Below are 20247 nucleotides of genomic sequence, written 5' to 3'. Positions count from 1 at the left end.
ATCCAAGCTTAGCGTGGGGCCAGCTGTGAGTCATCAGAAAGTGACAACTGGATTGCAAAGCCAAGATAGCAGTATCTGTAGCTGCTTACTTTAATCCTCACATGTCCAGGTGGAGCCCCTCTTTGTAACATGTATAAGTGCATTTATCAATAGGAATAGAAAAATAAAATACTTTATTAGCCATATATGCAGAACTCACAACCGTTTTATACATTTGTTTTGCAACTGCATATTTTTGTGTGTTTATACGTTTATTGTAGCAATATACATCCATCAGTCATAACATTGATTATCTTGTTGGCATCTAAATATGGGTGGGATATATAAGGCAGCAAGCGAACATGCTGTCCCTGAAGTTGATGTGTTAAAAGCAGAAATAATGGGCAACGTAAGGACTTGAGCGACTCTGGCAAGAGCCAACGTGTAATGGCAAGATAACAGGGTCAGAACATCTCTAAATGGCAGCTCTTGTGGGATGTTCCCCGTGTGCAGTTGTCGGGACCTACCATAAGTGTTCCCAGGAATGAAAACTGGCAACAGAGTCATGGGTGGCCAAGGCTCATTGATGAATGCGGTATGCAAAGGCTACTATAGCTCAGATTGCTCAAAAAGTGAATGCTGGATCTGATTGAAACATGTCAGAACACAGTGTATCACAGTTTGTTGCGTATGGGGCTGTGCAGTCGCAGACTGGTTAGGCCGCCCATACTAACCTGTGTCCACAGCCAAAAGCACCTACAATAGGCATGTAAGCATCAGAACTGGACCATGGAGCAAAGGATGTAGTGGCACTTTTCCACTGCAAGTACCGGCTCGGCTCTACTCGGCCCTGCTTGGCCCGGTTTGGTTTTCCACTGCATGGTACCGCATGGTACGGTGTTGGAATGGTTCGGTACTGTTTAGTATGGTTTGCTTTTCCACTAAAGTAGTACTAAAGTAAGTGGGTGGGATAACAATGATTCTCTGACCAATCAGTGGCTAGTAGTGACAAACAGTCAGCTGCATGCAAAGGATTGTGGGATATGGTACCGGTATGGTACCTCTTGGAACCACAATCGAGGTGGTACTGTTTTAACGAGCCGTACCGTTCAGTTCCATGTAGTGGAAAAGTGCCGCCGTACTGTACCGAACCGTTCCTACACCGTACCATGCGGTACCAGCAGTGGAAAAGCACAAAAGCGAGCCGAACCGTTCGGTTCCATGCAGTGGAAAAGCGCCATAGGTGGCCTGTCTGATTAATTCAAGAATGGCTTGAGGAACAAAACAAGCCTGATCCATGGAGGCCCCAGCTTGCAACTAACAGGACGTAAAGGATCTGCTACTGACAGCTTGGTCTCAGATACCACAGCATACCTTCAGAGATCTAGTGGACTCCATGTTTCAATGGGTGGTAACAATGTTATGACTGATCTGTGTATGTTTATCATACCTCTCTGAGTGATCTTTTGAAAAGCCTTGAATATTTTCCAGTTTCTTTAGCAGCACAGCCAGCTCCGATTGTAGATATGAAGACTTATCAGAGTCCTTTAAGTTCAAAATCATTTCTTTAATTCTGCTAATTTGTGTTGCTAATCCTTGTCCCTCTCCTCTCAGGGCCTGATAAATGCAAGCACAAGACACTTTCTATTAAACAAAGGCAAAGAACACATTCTAGGAACACATCACTTCCACACTTCCAAATCACTTTGTTATAATGCCGATATCTGTATGGTATGTTCAAGCAAGGCCACTAAACACACAAAAAACTTGTAAATATGAACTATAGTTGACAAAACGTTTATGATAATGCTTAATCACTTTTATGGTATATATATTTGCCTGACACACCGCATAGCCAGATAGGGTTACCTCTATCCACTAAAACTGGAACACAGAATATGGTGCAGCTGTGCATTGTAGACAATCAGCTTCTAACTTCAGCTTGTTCAATTGAGCCTTGACAATAAAACCTGGAAGCGGATTTGTTGCTATGCACAGCAGCACCAGATCCTGCGTGCACCAGTTTTAGTAAATCTCCCCCAATATGTTTATAGCCAGCTATAGGCAGATAGCTTATCAAAAGGTTTATGTTAATGGCATTTCTAATTATGAAACAATAACACGCTCTCAAAATTTGTACAGTGTATCATTTCATGTTCGATATCAACCCTGGTGACATACCTGTAGCAGCCTTCAAGATCTTGCCATTATGACTGATTAAAAGGATGTTCTAATTGGCATAGCTGACACTTCCTAGTCCACAATGGTGGGCTGTCTCACTAGCCTATATGAATGTGCTAAAGGCAGTAAGAGGCAAGCAAGCTTTAAAATATAACAGTGTTTCAGAGCTTTTCAAATTAGTCCAGGTCATATGGGCCATTTTTACTATATAGGGTTTATTGTGCTGCTGTAGGTAATTGAAGATAACTTTAGATTTTGGGCTGACCTGAGTTAGGACCTGTCTCTGCGGGCTTTTGTATGCATCAGAACTACTTATCTCCCTGTACAAGTTGATAGAAAATACAAAAGCAGCTTTGCAAAAAAATCAACTGCAGGCCAAAAATACCCATCAGTGTTCTAAATGATCTCAAAAGCCCACCATCAATTGTCACAGGCTCCAAAGCCTGTTGATACATTTTTTTAAGCTTAAAATTGAACAAATAGACTCCGTAACACCTGGTTGAGAAGGATACAGCTAGACCTTATGAATTTGTGGTTGGTGCACACGATCCGACTAATCAAAGATTTTTCTTTAATTGATCTTTCTATTAGCAAACATGCTTGTGTTCCCCAAACATGCATACTACATTTTGTAGACTAAAGCCCCGTACACACGTACCGAATGTCGGCCGAACGATCGGCCGTCTTTTGTCCGGTGCTGTCCTGTCGGTTGAAAAGTGCTAAAGACTGCACACGAATTTTGTCGGCAAACAACAGCCGACTGCAGAAGTGATGCCATGTGATGGTTAACTTTCCGTGTGTTTTTTCTTCTCTGAGCATGCCCAGTCTTGCTCATCTGCTGTTAGTCGGCCGAATTCTGTACTGACTGGAGAACAATCGGCCGTTCTGGTGACGACCAACAAAAATTTTATAGCCTGCACACCCGATTCTGTTCGGCCGAAAAGTCGCAGTCGGTTGTCGGAAGCATCATACTAACAAGCCGACAATCGGCCGATCGTTCGGCGGCCGAATATTTCCGGCCGACAATCGCTACGTGTGTACGGGCCTTAACGGATCACTTGGTTCTCAAAGAATGAATAGCTAGGTGTGTCTGAAACTACCATAGACTCAAGAGAAGTCCCTTATCTGGATTAAACTGGCCAGATCAGGAAATGATCCCCTTGTTTCATTAATCCTATATGACAACACCAAGGTTAAAACCGTTCCAAGCAAAGTACTTTGGGAAATACAAAAGGGGAACAATTAAAAAAAAGGACATAGAAAAAAAAAAAAAGTAAAGATTGGTATATAAGTACCTCTAGATCATCTATTTTGCCGGAGAGATCGCGGAGTGTATCATGGTCAACATTATAGACATTTCTCTGTAGTATTCGAGTCTCATAGATCTCCATTTGCTGGCGGATCCTTTGCAGTTCCAGTAACAGCTGGTTTTCCTGCCTCAGCCGCTCCTGGTCTATTCCGATACTACCAGTACTGCTTTTCACATTCTGACTTTGTGTCGGTGTGACGTATTCTATTCTTTCACCTTAGAGACAAAAAAAAAAAAAAAAAATACAAAATATCTTTATTAAAAACAGAATATTTTGAATAAAAACATTTATGTAACAAATTTTTTTCCTGCCCAACACAAAAAAAATGTAGATATTCATCAGATTTCTGAAATGTATTTCAAAGTTACTCTTTATTACTAAATGTAATAGGTACCCAGTTGAAAGGATAAGTTCACCTTTTGTAACATGTTACATAATCCACTAATATTTAGGGAGTAATATGCAACATGTTCCAGTTCCAGCTCCTGCCGCCTCTAACCTCAGATCCCCCCTCAGTGCAAAATTGAGCAGTGGATCCTCTACCCACTGTCCTTATTCAAAAACAGTGCAGATGTGCGGGGCTCCGCCCACACAGCCACATCATTCAAAGTTTCCTATCCAGCCACTGCTGCAGATGGCTTGAAGTTCTGAATTAACTCTAACAGAGCTGATATGGATGCATGCGCATACAGCTAAAATAAATAAACCCTCTCCACCACCCCTTTATAAAAAAGGAGTAGTTGCTTAAGTGAACTGAACAAACATAACTGGGTGTGTTTCTACAGATGATCAACATCCATTAGTACATACTGTACACTGTGCATTTACCTCCATGGACTTGCAGACTGTAATTTACATCTGACGTGTTTTAGTTCCCACAACATCTGAATGAGTGCACCTGAACAGGCCTGCATCATGTTTACATTACAGAGCCCATTTAGGAGATATATATATATATATATATATATATATATATATATACAGGGCTGCTGTTAGAAAATCGCGGGACCCCGTACAGACTACCTGGCAGGGCCCCCCCAAGAAAATATTAAAGATATATTTAGCTAAAATTACAACAAAATCACTATTAGCAGACACGAATATAACATAACTTGCATAATTCCTGCTAAATCTAAAAAAACATATGTTAAATAAAAAAGATGAGATGAGAAAAATATACAGGCTGGGCAAGTTGGAGCTCAGTGATCAGAGAGACAGAGAGAGAGAAACAAAGTTCCAATTTACATATAAACTCCTGAGCAGAGATAAGTGCTGGAAGGGGCGCCCACACAAGGGAGTGAGGGACAACTGTCTCTTTCTCAACAGATACAAGCTGATAGCAGGGAGAGGGACAGATCAGATTCAGGTGCTGGAGGAAGTTTTCTGTATTTGTTGTCCACCACTAATCCCCCTCTCTGTGTGGGCCCCCCTGCTCGGGCCCCCTACAAGAGGGCTGGTGGTCCCCCCCTATCAGCGGCTCTGTGTGTATATATATATATGCACACACATACATACATACATACATATACACACACACACACACACACACACATATATACACACACACAGCTAAAAAAAAAAAAAAGGTACATTTCGAAATCACAGTATAGCATCAAGTTATTTAAACTCCTGTGATATTGATCTGATCAGTTAAGTAGCAGAGGGGGTTGTTAATCAGTTTCAGCTGCTTTGGCATTAATGAAATTAACAGGGGAACTAGATGGACAACAATGAGATGACCTCCAAAACCGAATGGTTTTACAGGTGGAGAACACTGACATTTTTTTTTTTCCTACTCCTCTTTTCTGACTGTTTTTCACTAGTTTTGCATTGGGCTAGTGTCAGTGTCACTACTGGTAGCATGGAGGGGATACCTGGACCCTATGGAGGATGCACAGGCATTCCAACTCCTCCAGGATGGCACATCAATACGTGCCATTGCCAGAAGGTTTGCTGTGTCTCCCACCACAGTCTCAAGAGCATGGAGGAGATTCCAGGAGACAGGCAGTTACTCTGGGAGAGCTGGACAGGGCCTAAGAAGGCCCTTTACCCATCAGCAGGACAGGTATCTGCTCCTTTGTGTAAGGAGGAACAGGATGAGCACTGCCAGAGCCCTACAAAATGACCTCCAGCAGGCCACTGGTGTGAATTTCTCTGACCAAACAATCAGTAAGACTTCATGAGGGTGGCCGGAGGGCCCAATGTCCTCTAGTGGGCCCTGTGCTTACTGCCCGGCACCATGGAGCTCGATTGGCATTTGCCATTGAACCAGAATTGGCAGGTCTGCCACTAGCAGCCTGTGCTTTTCACAGATGAAAGCAGGTTCACCGTGAGCACATGTGACAGACGTGAAAGGTTCTGGAGAAGCCATGGACAATGTTATGCTGCCTGTAACATTGTTCAGCATGACCGGTTTGGTGAAGGGTCAGTGATGGTCTGGTTAGGTATATTCATTGGAGGGATGCACAGACCTCCACAGCCTAGACAATGGCACCCTGACTGCCATTAGGTATTGGGATGAAATCTTTGGACCCATTGTCAGACCCTACACTGGTGCAGTGGGTCCTGGGTTCCTTCTGGTGCACGACAATGCCCAGCAACATGTGGCAAAAGTATGCAGCCAGTTTCTGGAGGATGAAGTAATTAATACCATTGAATGGCCCCCATGCTCGCCTGACGTAAACCCAATAGAACACCTCTAGGACATTATGTTTTGATCCATCTGATGCCACCAGGTTGCACCTCAGTCTGTTCAGGAGCTCAGTGATGCCCTGGTCCAGATCTGGGAGGAAATACCCTAGGACACCATCCTTCGTTTCATTAGGAGCATGCCCTAACGTTGTCAGCACGTGGGGGTCATACAAACTACTGAGTACCATTTTGGGTTGCTGCAATGAAGTTTCAGCAAAATGGATTAGCCTGCTGCATTATTTTTTCACTTTGATTTTCGGGGTGTCTTTGATCGGCCCTCTGTAGGTTGATCATTTTAATTTCCATTAATCGATTTGGCATCCTTTCTTTCTAACACATTACCCAGTCCATATAGATATCCAGCATGATATTTTTCCCCATTGAGATCTGATGTGTTTTCAAATCGTTCCATTATTTTTTTGAGCAATATACATATTATATATATTTATTACACACACACGGACCTGTAACTATGCCTCTAAACACCACTCAGCATTACAATGCATCTTTAAAAATGCATTCATCTACACATATGTAACAGTCTTGAAGCAGTCTTTAATAATGTTGCAGTACATATTATCCATATCTACGTACTAGTGGTAGGTGGGGGTGGCTTTTTCGTTATAACTGTAGTGGTTTCTCGCGTTTGGTACCCAGGGAGCTGTACCACCAACTTCTGATAATGATTCTGTGCTTCGGAGAAATGACTTTGCATTTTCCTCTTCTCGTCATCGCCAAACATGTTTGAGCCCTGGCTATTCCTCATGAAATCTTGGTAATGCAATTCCAGATCTGAAACCACCTTTTGGTAGTCTTCTTGGCGCATAGTCTTCAGCTGTAACATCAAATAATGCATTTAGTAACCATGAGATTTATACCCTATAATAACTTAGGGGCTACTAAAATGCCAGATTATAGTTAAAGATATATTTGCAGACACCAGAAATCACAATATTAGGACAAATGTAATACCTTAGCAAGTGTCATGGCTCTAATTTTCTCAATGTCAATCATACAGTAATGCCAAGATACCAAACTCTTCATGTTGATATATAGCTGGCTCCACACAGTTAGAATTGCTTCATAAAATTGCTCAATTCTAAAAAAAAAAAAAAAAAAAAAAAAGTTTATAAAATACAGATAACGGTATATGGGAAAATTAAACTGTGTATGGGATTTATACCTATAAAATCTACTAGAAATGCAGTAATCTAATAATCACATAATCAAGAATTGCAGAATGCCTCCACCTCTCCCATGGTTGAAAGCAGTGACATTCATTTTTTCTGTCAGTTGGAGATACAGTGCCTGTACATTTAGCAACTGCCTACATTTCCCCTTACTTTTGGGAGATATCCTTCAACCTACATTTATAGCTATTGGAAATCTGTTCAAGAATATGCTCTATCACCCAATTCACCCTTATACCAGTTTAACCTGCCAGTGAAGTCCACCTAATGCAGCTTCTTGTGATGGGGTGGCAATAATGCTGCACTGCTCTTGCATTCAGAGCAAATGTTGCACTTTTGAAAGCTGAGCCTTCTTGCACTACAATGAAATAAGAATGTTGTTGGGAGAGTGGCTTTCAGCTTTGTCACTGCTGATTTACAAGCATGTAGTTTGTCAATCAGCACCTGGCCACATCTACTCTTGCCCGCTGCTTTCTCGATTCACAGCACTGCTTGTGTTGCTGAAACCCTCCCACTGTGTGCTGCAGTGACTGGGAGGGGAAGCGTGTAAGATACAAATGAAAGTGGCTTTGCCTCAGTCAGGGAAGGTAGGTTGCATTTTTTGTTTACTTTATTAGGCTTGTGCTTTACATAGTACCTAGATTTGCTACTTGTTTAGACTGTCCTACAGAAGCCTTTAGTTCTACTTTAGCCATGCCCTAACCTATCCAAAGAAAGTGAAGAACTAAAGTCTCTTAATGAAAGTGAAAAAGGAGAGCGCAAAAGCTGGCCTAAAATTGAACATTAGGAAAACTAAGATCATGGCAACCAGTCCCATCACTCCCCGGCAAATAGAAGTAATAAAAACTGTGACAGATTTTATCTTCCTAGGCTCCAACATTACAGCAGACAGTGACTGTAGCCTTGCTTCTTGGGAGGAAAGCAATGGCAAACCTAGACAACTTTATAAAAAGCAGAGACATCTCCCTACCGACAAAGTGCCATATAGTCAAAGCTATGGTATTCCCATTATTAACCTATGGCTGTGAAAGTTGGACCATAAGGAAGGCAGAATTGGTTTTAAACTGTGGTGCTGGAGAGGACTCTTGGAAGTCCCTTGGATGGCAAGAAGATCAAACCCTGTCAAGCCTGAAGGAAATCAACCCTGAATATTCACTGGAAGGACAAAACCTGAAGCTCGAATACTTTGGCCACCTAATAAGAAGGGAGGACTCATTGATGTTGGAAAACATGGAAGGAAAAAGGAGGACGTAAAACAAGATGGATAAATTGCATCATCGAAACAATGAACATGAAGTTAAGCAAGCTCCAGGAGGCAGTGGAGGACAGAAAAGCCTGCCGAGCTATGGTCCATGAGGTCACAGAGTCAGACACGAGTAAACGACTGAACAACAACAACCACCTATCCAAAACGTAAACAAAATTACATAAAATGAAAAAGTTAAACCATCCAGTCATCCACAAGAGTTATACTTTAAAGTGGTTGTAAACCCCCCTGTAATGTTTGTACCTATAAGTAGGAATTATAGGCTTACCTATAGGTAATGTAAATATCTCCTAAACTTGCACCGTTTAGGAGATTTACATCATTGGCACATGCGCTCTGAAGGAACGGCCGCCTGTGTAGTTTCTTCAGAGCCCTGTGCTGTGACCAGCGGCTCCCCCGCGCAAGCGTGGGAGTGACGTCACACGGCTCTGGCCAGTAGCACAACTGGAGTCCGCAGACCCGGAAGGAAGATGTGCAAGGATGGATGCAGCCTCCAGTGGGGACAACGTGGGCTTCGTTTGCAGGTAAGCGTCACATAATGTGCTAGTATGCACATTATGCATTTACTTTGCAGGTAAACAAAAAGAAAACATTTTTTGTTTTACTTCTTCTTTAAAGACACCGTGATAAAGGTATAAAAAGTGAGATTATTATTATCCTGTTAAAAATGGTTTAAACCCATCTGTCCAGTGGCTCATTTAAGAATCCCTTGTTCTCTTCAAAAGTGCTGTGCATTGACTGAGGCTCCTCCAAAAAACTCTTAAATCACTACAGTGTCCTGCAGGGACTAGTGTCAGCAGGTAAACCACATTGGCAAGCAGGGGGCATGCTATTTGACAGACAAGAGGTGAGTCCAGAGCTCTGCAACAAAGTCAAATTTCAGCAAATGGCCATTGGACAGGTAGGTAAAAAAACACAAAAAAAAACACTGCTTTTTTCACAGGGTATTGCGGTTTTCTTTTTTTCTTAATCCCCCAACAGGGTTACTTTAAAGTAACACAAATGGACACAGAGCCACTGGAACCCTCACTGAAAACTTACTTGGAAGACAAATCCACAGCTTCTGGGTTTGGTGGTGGGACAATCAAACTGACAGAAGGAACAACCATATCCAACCCACCGGGACCAGTCACATTCCATTTGCTTCGTTGAGAGTTGTTCTTCAGAATGCATTCGTCTCCCTTATGTATTACTTTCTGTGTAAAAGTTGTAAGGCTTTGGTTATTTTTCCAAAACACTAATTTGGAAAACACTAAATTATATCACATGCATGTATAAATTGCTGCATAAAAACTAACACAAAAGATATACTTTCTAAATTACAGTTTTATATTGTTTACATGACTTCTGCTGTATAGTTTTTAAATTCCATAAGAAAGTAACCTAATAAAAAAAAGATAAAATTCCTCTCCTTATTCAGATTTAATAGTTCAAGCAAAAAAAAAGAAAATGCTTAATATTGCACCCAAAATAAAACTTTTAATGGAAGATCACAAAAACTAATCTGGATCCAAGGATCTAATCTACATATTACTAGATTCTGTGAGTACAAATAATCCCTCCCCAGCTTTGCCAGCCCATCCGCTTTTTCAGTGGGTTCATGCAAGGTTTTCACTTACCAGGGTAAAAAGAGTAAAGTATAGATATTAGGTGCAAAATACACCAACTTCTAGATCCATAAAATCCAGAATATCAGAATACAGCAGATAATTACTGGTTGAAACGGTTCCAGCTCTTTGGTCCTTGCACTATCCATTTATTTATTTTTTTTTTTAAAGTTCCCCGATTTAAAAAAAAAATGTACAGTATACCTCTCCTGCTAAGATTAAAAATGCACTTTATACAAATATGGAAACAAAAAAAAAACCAACAAATCTCTTATTCACAAAAAAATCTTATAATAAGTATAAAGCTATATTACCTGGTCCTGCTTGTAGTCACAGAGTGCCTTTAGAACAATTGGCTTTTCCCTCCTGTAGTCTGGATTGCGTGGTTTTAGTTGTATTATTTTCTTTGATTTATTGACTAGGTTTTGAACTTGCCTCTTGTACTCATTTATTTTATCTCGTTCTTTCTGGAATTTAAATAAAGATTAAAAAAGATTTAAAAGTTTGATAACGAATTTAGACTGCAATTATACCACGAGGGCTCCCTAGCTGGTAGGTATAGTGAGTTTCTCCCTCTACTACATCATTTCGGTCATACTTATTTTTTTTTACTGACTCTGGTACTAGGAGGAGCATACACATGCTTTTCCTATTTGTTTCTAACCACCGATTTCACCGGTTACAGTTTGTCAAAGGTGCTACTACTAATGTTTACAGGCTCAGTTACATATTTAGCATACAAATATCTTAATTATAATATATCTATCTATATTGATCTTAAAGTGTGAAAGTTGTACCTGGGAAACCATATTTTCCCACTGACACCTGGCAGTAAGAAAAACATCCTATAGCTAGTTTTCAGTGTCAGGTCATACTAGATTGTGAGCCCAAGAGGTACAATAGAAATTATAAGGAGATATGTTAAAGAGTCTCACAGTTATTGCTACAATCATTTACTAATTTCACCAGGTATTCCACTTTTTGGAGGTTTCCCTTTTGCATACATAAAAAAAAAAATCTATATATATGCTTATTGACCAAATATTAAAGTGGAACTTTACTAAAAAATAAATGTTATTTAGAAAGGATCATACAATTGACATAATAATTATGCTACCAAAATGAGTGTGTGCTGTAATTTGCCTCCAGCATTGTTCCCCTTTCTTCTTGCAGGAAGCTGCCATTTTGCTGAAGCCCAGAGCTCCTGAGGAGCAATAAATCTTTAGACCATCATCAGATCGGCCTCTAGTGGCTCTATTTTTGACACAGTACAGAAAATAAAGAGTCTCAGCATGTGCAGAGCAGGGTGAGACCATTGGATTGGATTTTAAACAGTATAGGCACTTATTGTTAATATTTTACAGCTATACCTGCAAAAGGGACAAGCCTGAAGTGATCTAGCTGACTTAATATTCTGCCTAAAGTTCCACTTTAATGTGGTTGTAAAGTCAGAAGGTTATTTATCTTAATGCATTAAGATAAAAAGTCTTCTGTGTGCAGCAGCCCCTCAGCCCCCCTAATACTTACCTGAACAGTAGCCTTCCAGGACTCTCTCCTAATTGGTTGAGACACAGCAGTGGTGCCATTGGCTCCCGCTGCTGTCAAACTTGGTTAGCCAATCAGAGAGAGAGGGGCAGGGCAGAACAGCAGCTCTGCGTCTGAATGGATACACGACGCTGCAGCTCAGCTCGGGTGCCCCCATAGCAAGCTGCTTGCTGTGGGGACACTCACCAGGAGGAAAGGACCAGGAGCTCCAGACAGGGACCCAAGAGGAGGAAGATGCGGGCTGCTCTGTGCAAAACCACTGCACAGAGGAGGTAAGTATAACATGTTTGTTATTTAGAAAAAAAAATAGATAAAAATGAGACTTCACAATCACTTTACCAGATAAACTAAAATAAAAAGCTTCATCTAAAAATTAGTCATTGAACATTTCATAAGATATACTTTATTAATCACAAAAAAAAAAAACAAAACAAAAAAAAAAAACAGTTTCTTATTGGTTTTCTCGTAGGGTGTTTCTGTCCCTAATATATGCAGGGTAACAAACTAGATCAAGGAATGGGTCATAAACATTAGGATAGATGCTGGTGTACCAAAAGCAATACATATTAAGATAGAGGTTTGTGTATTAAAAGTAATTTTGTTTTCTCAACTCTTAGTAAGCAACCAGTTTCCTTAGTTTGCAGTCAATGTATGGTAATCCTAAAATACCTCAAGATCTTTAATCATCTCCAAGACACGCTGCAATGGCATACTTTTGTCACACGGGTACTTCTTCCTGATCGTATCTTGAAGATTTGTCAAGTAAGTTTCTGTGCTTTGTGCCTCATCGAAAAACTGTATAGAAATGAATTTAGGAGTAAGAACAAGAAGCTTCATTTTTATCTTTTATATGTCTGCATAAATTCTATAGCAAGCCACAATGCAATTTATCATATAAGCCAGATGTTGCTTTTACAACTACTTTGCTTTTTCAGTCTTGCATTGTTAACGGATCATTTTCACGTGATCAGGCATGTCCTCTACCATACAGGTTTCCCAAGTCTCCATATACATTATAAGGATTACATACAATTTCCTGCCTTCTCAAAAGTGGTCAGTATTTCAATTCCTAGGATCCTAAGATTAAAGTGTATACCACAGTAATGTTTTAAATTTCTCTTTTAGCAATATATCCTTTACCAGTAATAGTAAAAGATCCTACACTAGAAGTCCAGGCGTTTTACTGCTCATTGATTATTTTGTTACACCCCATTCCTCACTGATCTCCATACCTCTTCTGAATTATGTTTGATTATCCTATAAACAGAATCATTTAGTTACAATACAACAAAGCTCATAAATCCTCAGCTAAGGATCATTTATTTCGACAGGTTCAGCAGGCTCCAGCCACGATTCGAACCATGTATGTGCAGGTTGAATGTACCCAAGTTGAACCAATGATACAGCTGGAAGGGCTTGCATCTGCTTTAGATAACTTGCACGCAACACCTAGTGTGGTTTCAGCTCACTTTAACAGCTTCCAGTCACAACACTAAAGTGCTCAGAAAATATATCGTTGCAATAATAGTGGTACTATACACACACACACACACACACACATATATACATACATACACGCACAAACACACAAATGTGGCATGATTGAAACCTTGACTTTCTACATCATGCTAGCTCATAGTCCTAGGTTTAATTCAGACTTTAGAACAGAAAAAAGGGCTAATAAAGTAAATATTTAATTGTCTGACTGGTGAAGTAAATTAAAAAAGACAGGAGTCATATCAGAGTATTCCAAAACTGAACAACACATATACTGCATATGGAGTAGAAGGACTCCGAAACTGAAAAGTGTAAATCTTGTAATTGTTAACTTACTTGGAAATATGCTGCATTTTCTTTCAAATGGACATCTATGCATTTGGTAATTTGAAGAATCCAGCTCCACTGAGTCTGCAGTGTATCCATGTATGCCTTAAAGAGGAAAGCCTTTGTAAAGACTGCAGTAAATCAACATTAAACAGAAAGACGGGGGACAAAGGAGAACAGACCTCCAGAGATGGACCTCTAATGGGAATAGGTAGAAGTGCCAGTGTTTCGTCACCGGAGTAGATCTTGTCCAATAAAGCAGGTCACAGACTATACTAAAATGGTGCTGAAGCCCACAATTGCAGATAAAATTATTTCCGCAACCTTGACTTTCCACTCTGCATACCAGTTTGCCAGAGTCCATGTCTTCACAAAAAACTTTAAGACAAGTCTGGAAAGGCTCCCGATGAAGCAGCCAGTTCAGGCAGTACAAATGTCTTAAGGAAGGCTTTTTCTTGGACTCCGTTCTACTACATCTTTACTGATTACTTTCACTGATCCCTTTCTGTTGAAAATTTGTTTAGCTTCTGGTGTTTATCACCCGTATCACGTTTGCAAGTACACCTTAGTACTGGTTAACTTTATGTTAGAGATTTTGTTTTTTGCCAACTAAGAGTGCACATTAGTTTATCCTGGTTATCTCTCGCCTCGACTATTGCAATTCCCTCCTCATTGGATTACCCTTACATAGATTATCCACTCTTCAATCCATAATGAATGCTGCTGCAAGACTTATCCACCTTACCAACCGTTCAGTGTCCTCCAACCCTCTCTGCCAATCCCTTCATTGGCTTCCACTCACCCAACAAATAAAATTCAAAGTGCTAACAATAGTTTACAAAGCCATCCACAACTCTGCCCCAAGCTACATCACTAACCTGATCTCAAAATATCAACAAAGCCGCTCTCTTCGGTCCTCCCAAGACCTCCTGCTCTCTAGCTCCCTTGTCACCTCTTCCCATGCTCGCCTCCAGGATTTCTCCAGAGCTTCTCCCATTCTTTGGAACTCTCTACCCCAATCTGTCCGACTGTCTCCTAATCTATCCATCTTTAGACGATCCCTGAAAACCCTTCTCTTTAAAGAAGCCTATCCGTCTACTAACTAATAACACTGTTTCACTTGCTCCATCAGCTCATCCCCCACAGCTATTGCCTTTTGTATCAATTGACCCTCCCTTTTAGATTGTAAGCTCTAACCAGCAGGGCCCTCTGATTCCTTTTGCTCCAAATTGTAGTGTAACTGTAATGTCTGCCCTCATTTTGTTAAGCGATGCGCAAACTGTTGGCGCTATATAAATCCTGTATAATAATAATAATAATCTTGGATTTGACATACATCAAAAATGTTGAATATATTTATTCGTATGCAAAATGTTAGGTTGCAAACCATTTTTTCATGTATACAGTTCATTTATGTAAATGTCACGTATGATTTAAGTCTGAATAAAGTGGGATCCAGGTCCAATCATTTAAGGGTATAGATTTATAGACCCTATGGTATCGACAGAAGGTATAAGGTGTGTTGGGAGCACAGTGAAAGGAGTCTGTTCTATTCCCAGTCTGATTTTTAGTTACATGGGTTGTAATTATTCAAGGTAGATACCAAAATTGATTAGACAATCAATGTTCATGGTTTTCTTTATTAGAAAATAGTCTGGCATGGCAAGTTTCAGATCGCTGACCCTAATCATTAGCTTTGTCCCAAGAATAATGTTTAGGTAGGCATACATAATCTTGTGTATGAAAACATTTCGCATTACCTCAATCTTGTCTGCTGCTGGGTGTTGGTTGAGAATCAGTTGGTCACTGTCTAGCTTCACCTTATTAAGGTCTTTTTCTTTTACTTCCAACTGGCTCATCAGTTTCTGGAAAGAAAAAAAAATCATATAGGACGTGCTTTTTAAAATGTTTTTAAATGAAATGCTTCTAAATTTTTGTTTGCAAATTTAAATTCTATTTTATGTTAACTATGGTAAATTTGGTAACCTAACACAAAAGGAGGTCCAAAATGTTAATGGACACCATGTTTCCCAATCATTGTGACACACATGTAACTTACAGAAAAGGCTTCTTGTTTACTTGGAATGTCTCTATTCTTGTCGCTCCAATCATAGACCAGTTCTTCTTCCTCTCTGTCATTGATCCACATGATCTCCTTGGAAGTGGCTTGAATGATGCCCTGCAGCTGCCGCAACTGGTCCATTCTTTCAAAGGAAGCTTTCTATATATATTTATATATGATAAAAATACATAAAATGTTAAGCTACCTATACTTGGGAAGTAATATCATCATTGATAATGGTGGTCAGGTATACTTTTAACATAACATTTAAATCTTTAAACATGGGCCTAAAAATAACATACAAATCAAATTTTTGCTGTTTTTGTTAATATGTTCTGTAGGACAGACACATTAGGATATCAAAAAGATAATATATATGTTATACTGCAGTACATGTGAACTAGATACTACTACATCTATTGCAACATGTGAATGCAGTAGATGTGAACTAGATACATAGTACTGAATGCCATTTTATCTTAAAAGGCAGTAAAGGACATTAACTTTAATGTGGGAAAACAGACAAGTGTGAAGGCTTGAAGAAAGACTTCTAACTGGTGGTAAGAGATTAGCATTTGGACACCGATTATGAGAATGTTTCTGGCAATGGCATAGGACCAGGCTCATTACAAATAGATCTGCACAATTTACATTACAGCAACATACAGTACAGTGCAAAAGTTTAGGCAGGTGTGAAGAAATACTGTAGAGCAAGAATTCTTTCAAAAATATACATTTTAGTTGTTTATTTTTTATCAATTTACAAAATACAAAATAAGCCAACAGAAGAAAAATCTAAATCAAATTAATATTTAGTGAGACTACCCTTTGGCATCAGTTCTTACACTTGCACACTTTGTACACTTGCAAAAAGTCAGGGATTGTGTAGGATTAGAGTCAAGTGTATGACTAATCAACTATACCATGTAGGTGCTAATAATCATCAATTTCATATGTAGATTGAAACAACCATTACCTGAAACAACTGTGTAGCAGGCTTATAACTTGGGGAGAAATAGCCAAACTCTGCTACTAAGTTGAGGTCGTGGAAGAAAGTTTCATGTCACAGTTCATACATCATGGCAGGGCTAAGCACAGCAACAAGATAAGGTAATTATACTGCATCAGCAACGTCTCTCCTTGGCAAAGATTTGAAAGCAGACTTAAAGAAGCACCAAGAAACGGCAATGTTAAGGACTCAGTGGTCGGCCAAGGAAACTTGGAAATGCAACAGGGGATGACACATTATGCTTACTTTCTTTCAACTTTGGAATATGTTCAGCAGTGCCATCATCACAGAACTAATGGAAATTAGTGGGACCCAGGTACGACCATCTAATGGTCAGAGACATCTGTCCAGTAGTAGTCTTTATGGAAGAATTGCAGCGAAAAAGCCATACATCAGATGTAGAAACAAGCCTTATGGGCCATACACACTATAAGATTTTCTGAAGACTTTTTCCTTTAGACTTACCAAAACCATATAATATGAGGTCAAACCTAAACACTTTCAATTTGTATGCAATCTGGCAGGCCCTTGCACTACATAGAAAAAGGTAAATCTGAAGGAAATCTAACCACAAAAGTTGGATAGTGTGTATCCAGCTTAAGCAACTCAACAATGCGCAAAAACATCGGAACTGGGGTGCAGAAAAATGGCAGCAGGTGCTCTGGACTGAGGAGTCAAAATTTGAAATATTTGGCTGTAGCAGGAGGCAGTGTGTTTGCCGAAGGGCTAGACAGCAGTACAATAATGAGTGTCTGCAAGCTACAGTGAAAGTTCCCTGCAAGTTTGGGGCTGCATTTCCGCAACCAGAGTCGGAGATTTGCTCAGGATCAGAAATACAGGCGGATACTTTTCCATCATGGGAGATGTGTAATTTGCCCCAAAAGTATTCTGCAGCAGGACAATGACCCCAAACATACAGCCAATGTCATTAAGAACTATCTTTAGCATAAAGAAGAACAAGAAATCCTAGAAGTGATGGTTTGGCCCCCACAGAGTCCAAATCTTAACATCAAGTCTGTCTGGGATTAAGAGACAGAAGGATTTGAGGCAGCCTACAACCACAGAAGATCTGTGGTTAGGTCTCCAAGATGTTTGGAACAACCTACCTGCCGAGTTCCTTCAAAAACTGTTTGCAAGTGTACCTTGCCTAGCATTGATGGCATTTTTAAGCCAAATATTGATTTGATTTGGATTTCTATTCTGTTCATTTACTTTCCATTTTTTTTATTATTAAAAAATAATCTAAAATATTTAACACCTGCCTGAAAACTGCACAGTAGTATATATAAAACTGTACTACTTTCTAGTGTATATAAAGAAAGTGAGCCATAAGAGATCCGTAAGCAATATAGATGCAATTTGAATCAGTTTTATCATTTTTGTTATATCTAAATTTTATAATCCATAAGAACAGGATCACGGTGGTGCTATTAAAAGTCTTACCAGCAATCCATCATACTCTTCCTCTAGCTGGTAAATTGCTCCTTTTTCTCTCTGTTGTGAGAAAGACAAAATAAAAATGAGTTTGTTAGCAATGTTAAATATATTGTAATATCAAGAAATGCATGTTAAATAGACTGCAAGTATCCTTAAAAAAAAAAAAAAAAAAAAGAAGACTTAAATAAAAAACTTTTTGTAAAACAGCTATATAAAAAACAGTACACACAGCGTTAAAATGCATAGAAGTAAACTTATACAGGTTTTAATATATTCCTAACTCTGTATTGCCACTCGAGATTCACACACCCTTGCTTTCGATGTGGATGTACTCTTTCCTATTGCAGCTTTACAACTGTATCATCCTGCCTGTTCGTTGGACTATTGATGATAATCCATTACACTGATGAGGCCACTGTAGGCTCCCTAAAAACAAGGGCAAAGTAGTACTGTATCCTTAGTCAATGCTGCCATGGGTACTTTTGACAAATATGCCAGGGAAGTATGTATCAAGTTTCTCACAGGCTAATGGCTTAAAATGGGGCCAACACCTTGTCTATCACCATTATGGTAAAGGTGGTACAATAAAGCCCTGCTCCATGATTCTTATAATATACCATAGCCTCCTTCCAGTGTTGGGGTAGTTACTCAAAAAATGTAACTAGTTACTAGTTACTTCTGTAAATTGTAATGAGATTACTTTACTAGTTACTGCATTTGAAAAGTAACTTCACTACTTATTACTTTACTTTACTCTTTCTTAATTGACCGTGTAGAAGAAGATACATGACACTCTTTCTGCATAGAGTTTATTGTATAAACACAGGCTTTGGGAAACATGAGAACAAAACCTGAAAAAAACAGAATAAAACAAAGTGCAACAAAAAGTCATAAACTTCATCCCTCTCTATTCTTCTTAATAACGATTGTATCGCACGGCTTGGGTAACGCAGGAAAGCGCGTTCCTATAGTCTAGTAAAGTAGTGTAGTTACTTCCTATAGCCTAGTAAAGTAGTGTAGTTACCAATATTAGTATTGTAACTAGTTACTTTACTTAGTTACCAAAAAAAGTAATGTAGTTACTATAATCAGTTACTTTGTAACTAGTTACCCCCAACACTGCCTCCTTCCACTACCATTCTTGCACATTTTCCTGCTTATTGTTTCTGAAAAATGCGTCTTGAACATTGCTTGACGCACTGGCATCACTGCAGGGGGCTGCAGGAGAGACATAAGTGGCCATTGATGAAAGGAAAGCACAGGGATGCACGCTTTAGTTCTTATGACTATAGGAGGCATATTATATATATATATATATATATATATATATATATATATATATATATATATATATATATATTAGTCAGGGCCAAGGGGAAAAGGTTGAAGGGTGCTGGTTTTCCTGCAACCAGAAAGAAGGACAGCAAGAGTGGAGGAATGAGGGACCATGGATTTGTTCAATGGTGATGAAGGTAAGGGTCACAATGGCCATTTATTTTGGGGGGATACTGAGGTATGAAATTGACAGTTAAACACATGAATAGAGTTTTACAAGTAAAGGATATACATCATTACAATTGTAAACCACACTTAAACATTTTATTGCAGCCCTAGACACTTTTAGCTAACCCACATAAAAAATTCAGCCTTTATGATCATAAAAAAAAAAAAAAACACTTTGGTAGCTGCTTAAGTATAGGAGAAGAATGAATGTTTACCAGATCTGCTTTAATTTTGTCCAGTTCCCAGCGATAGTCAGCGATTGCATTGTGAAACTTTCTGTGGTTACCAATTTGCTGTTCCACAGACGAGGCGTCAAACCCCCAATCAACACTCTCCATCTGACGCTACAAATACAAACGAGAGATCAAATGAATTTTAATCACAGTGTTTACCAATGCTGTATTGCGAATACAAAGCATCACATATCATGGCCTTTTAGCTATAGCTTTCCTCCCAAAATTTGTCCTATATGAACCAATGGGAATCCAATCTTAACGCAGACCTTGTGCTACAAGCGTGGCATAGGATGGCTGCTAATCATTAAAAAAAAAATCTAAAAATACTTTTAGTAGAGGCCAATTACAATACCATGTTGACCGGTTAGCTCTGGATGTGCATCGCTCAGGCTCGATACACAGGGGA

At 39.4% G+C, this 20247-nt stretch overlaps 1 protein-coding gene across 3 annotated transcripts in view; it reads right to left on the bottom strand.

Moving 5' to 3' along the window:
- The window catches only part of DSP (desmoplakin), an 81348-nt gene that overhangs the window by 17986 nt on the left and 43115 nt on the right, over window positions 1-20247 (bottom strand). For all 3 annotated transcript variants that reach the window (XM_082259203.1, XM_082259204.1, XM_082259205.1), the window contains exons 5-16: window positions 19821-19949; window positions 18109-18159; window positions 15654-15815; window positions 15355-15459; window positions 13604-13699; window positions 12440-12565; window positions 10540-10692; window positions 9660-9814; window positions 7134-7260; window positions 6756-6996; window positions 3456-3685; window positions 1430-1596 (exon numbers count right to left, since the gene is read on the bottom strand). In XM_082259203.1, the coding sequence (XP_082115329.1) occupies window positions 1430-1596; window positions 3456-3685; window positions 6756-6996; window positions 7134-7260; window positions 9660-9814; window positions 10540-10692; window positions 12440-12565; window positions 13604-13699; window positions 15355-15459; window positions 15654-15815; window positions 18109-18159; window positions 19821-19949 (1742 nt within the window). The remainder of the gene's footprint in view (window positions 1-1429; window positions 1597-3455; window positions 3686-6755; window positions 6997-7133; window positions 7261-9659; window positions 9815-10539; window positions 10693-12439; window positions 12566-13603; window positions 13700-15354; window positions 15460-15653; window positions 15816-18108; window positions 18160-19820; window positions 19950-20247) is intronic.

This window comes from Pelophylax lessonae (assembly GCF_965119305.1).
Source record: "Pelophylax lessonae genome assembly, chromosome: 5".
Taxonomy (NCBI): domain Eukaryota; kingdom Metazoa; phylum Chordata; class Amphibia; order Anura; family Ranidae; genus Pelophylax; species Pelophylax lessonae.
This window is presented reverse-complemented; position numbering and strand designations above follow the sequence as displayed.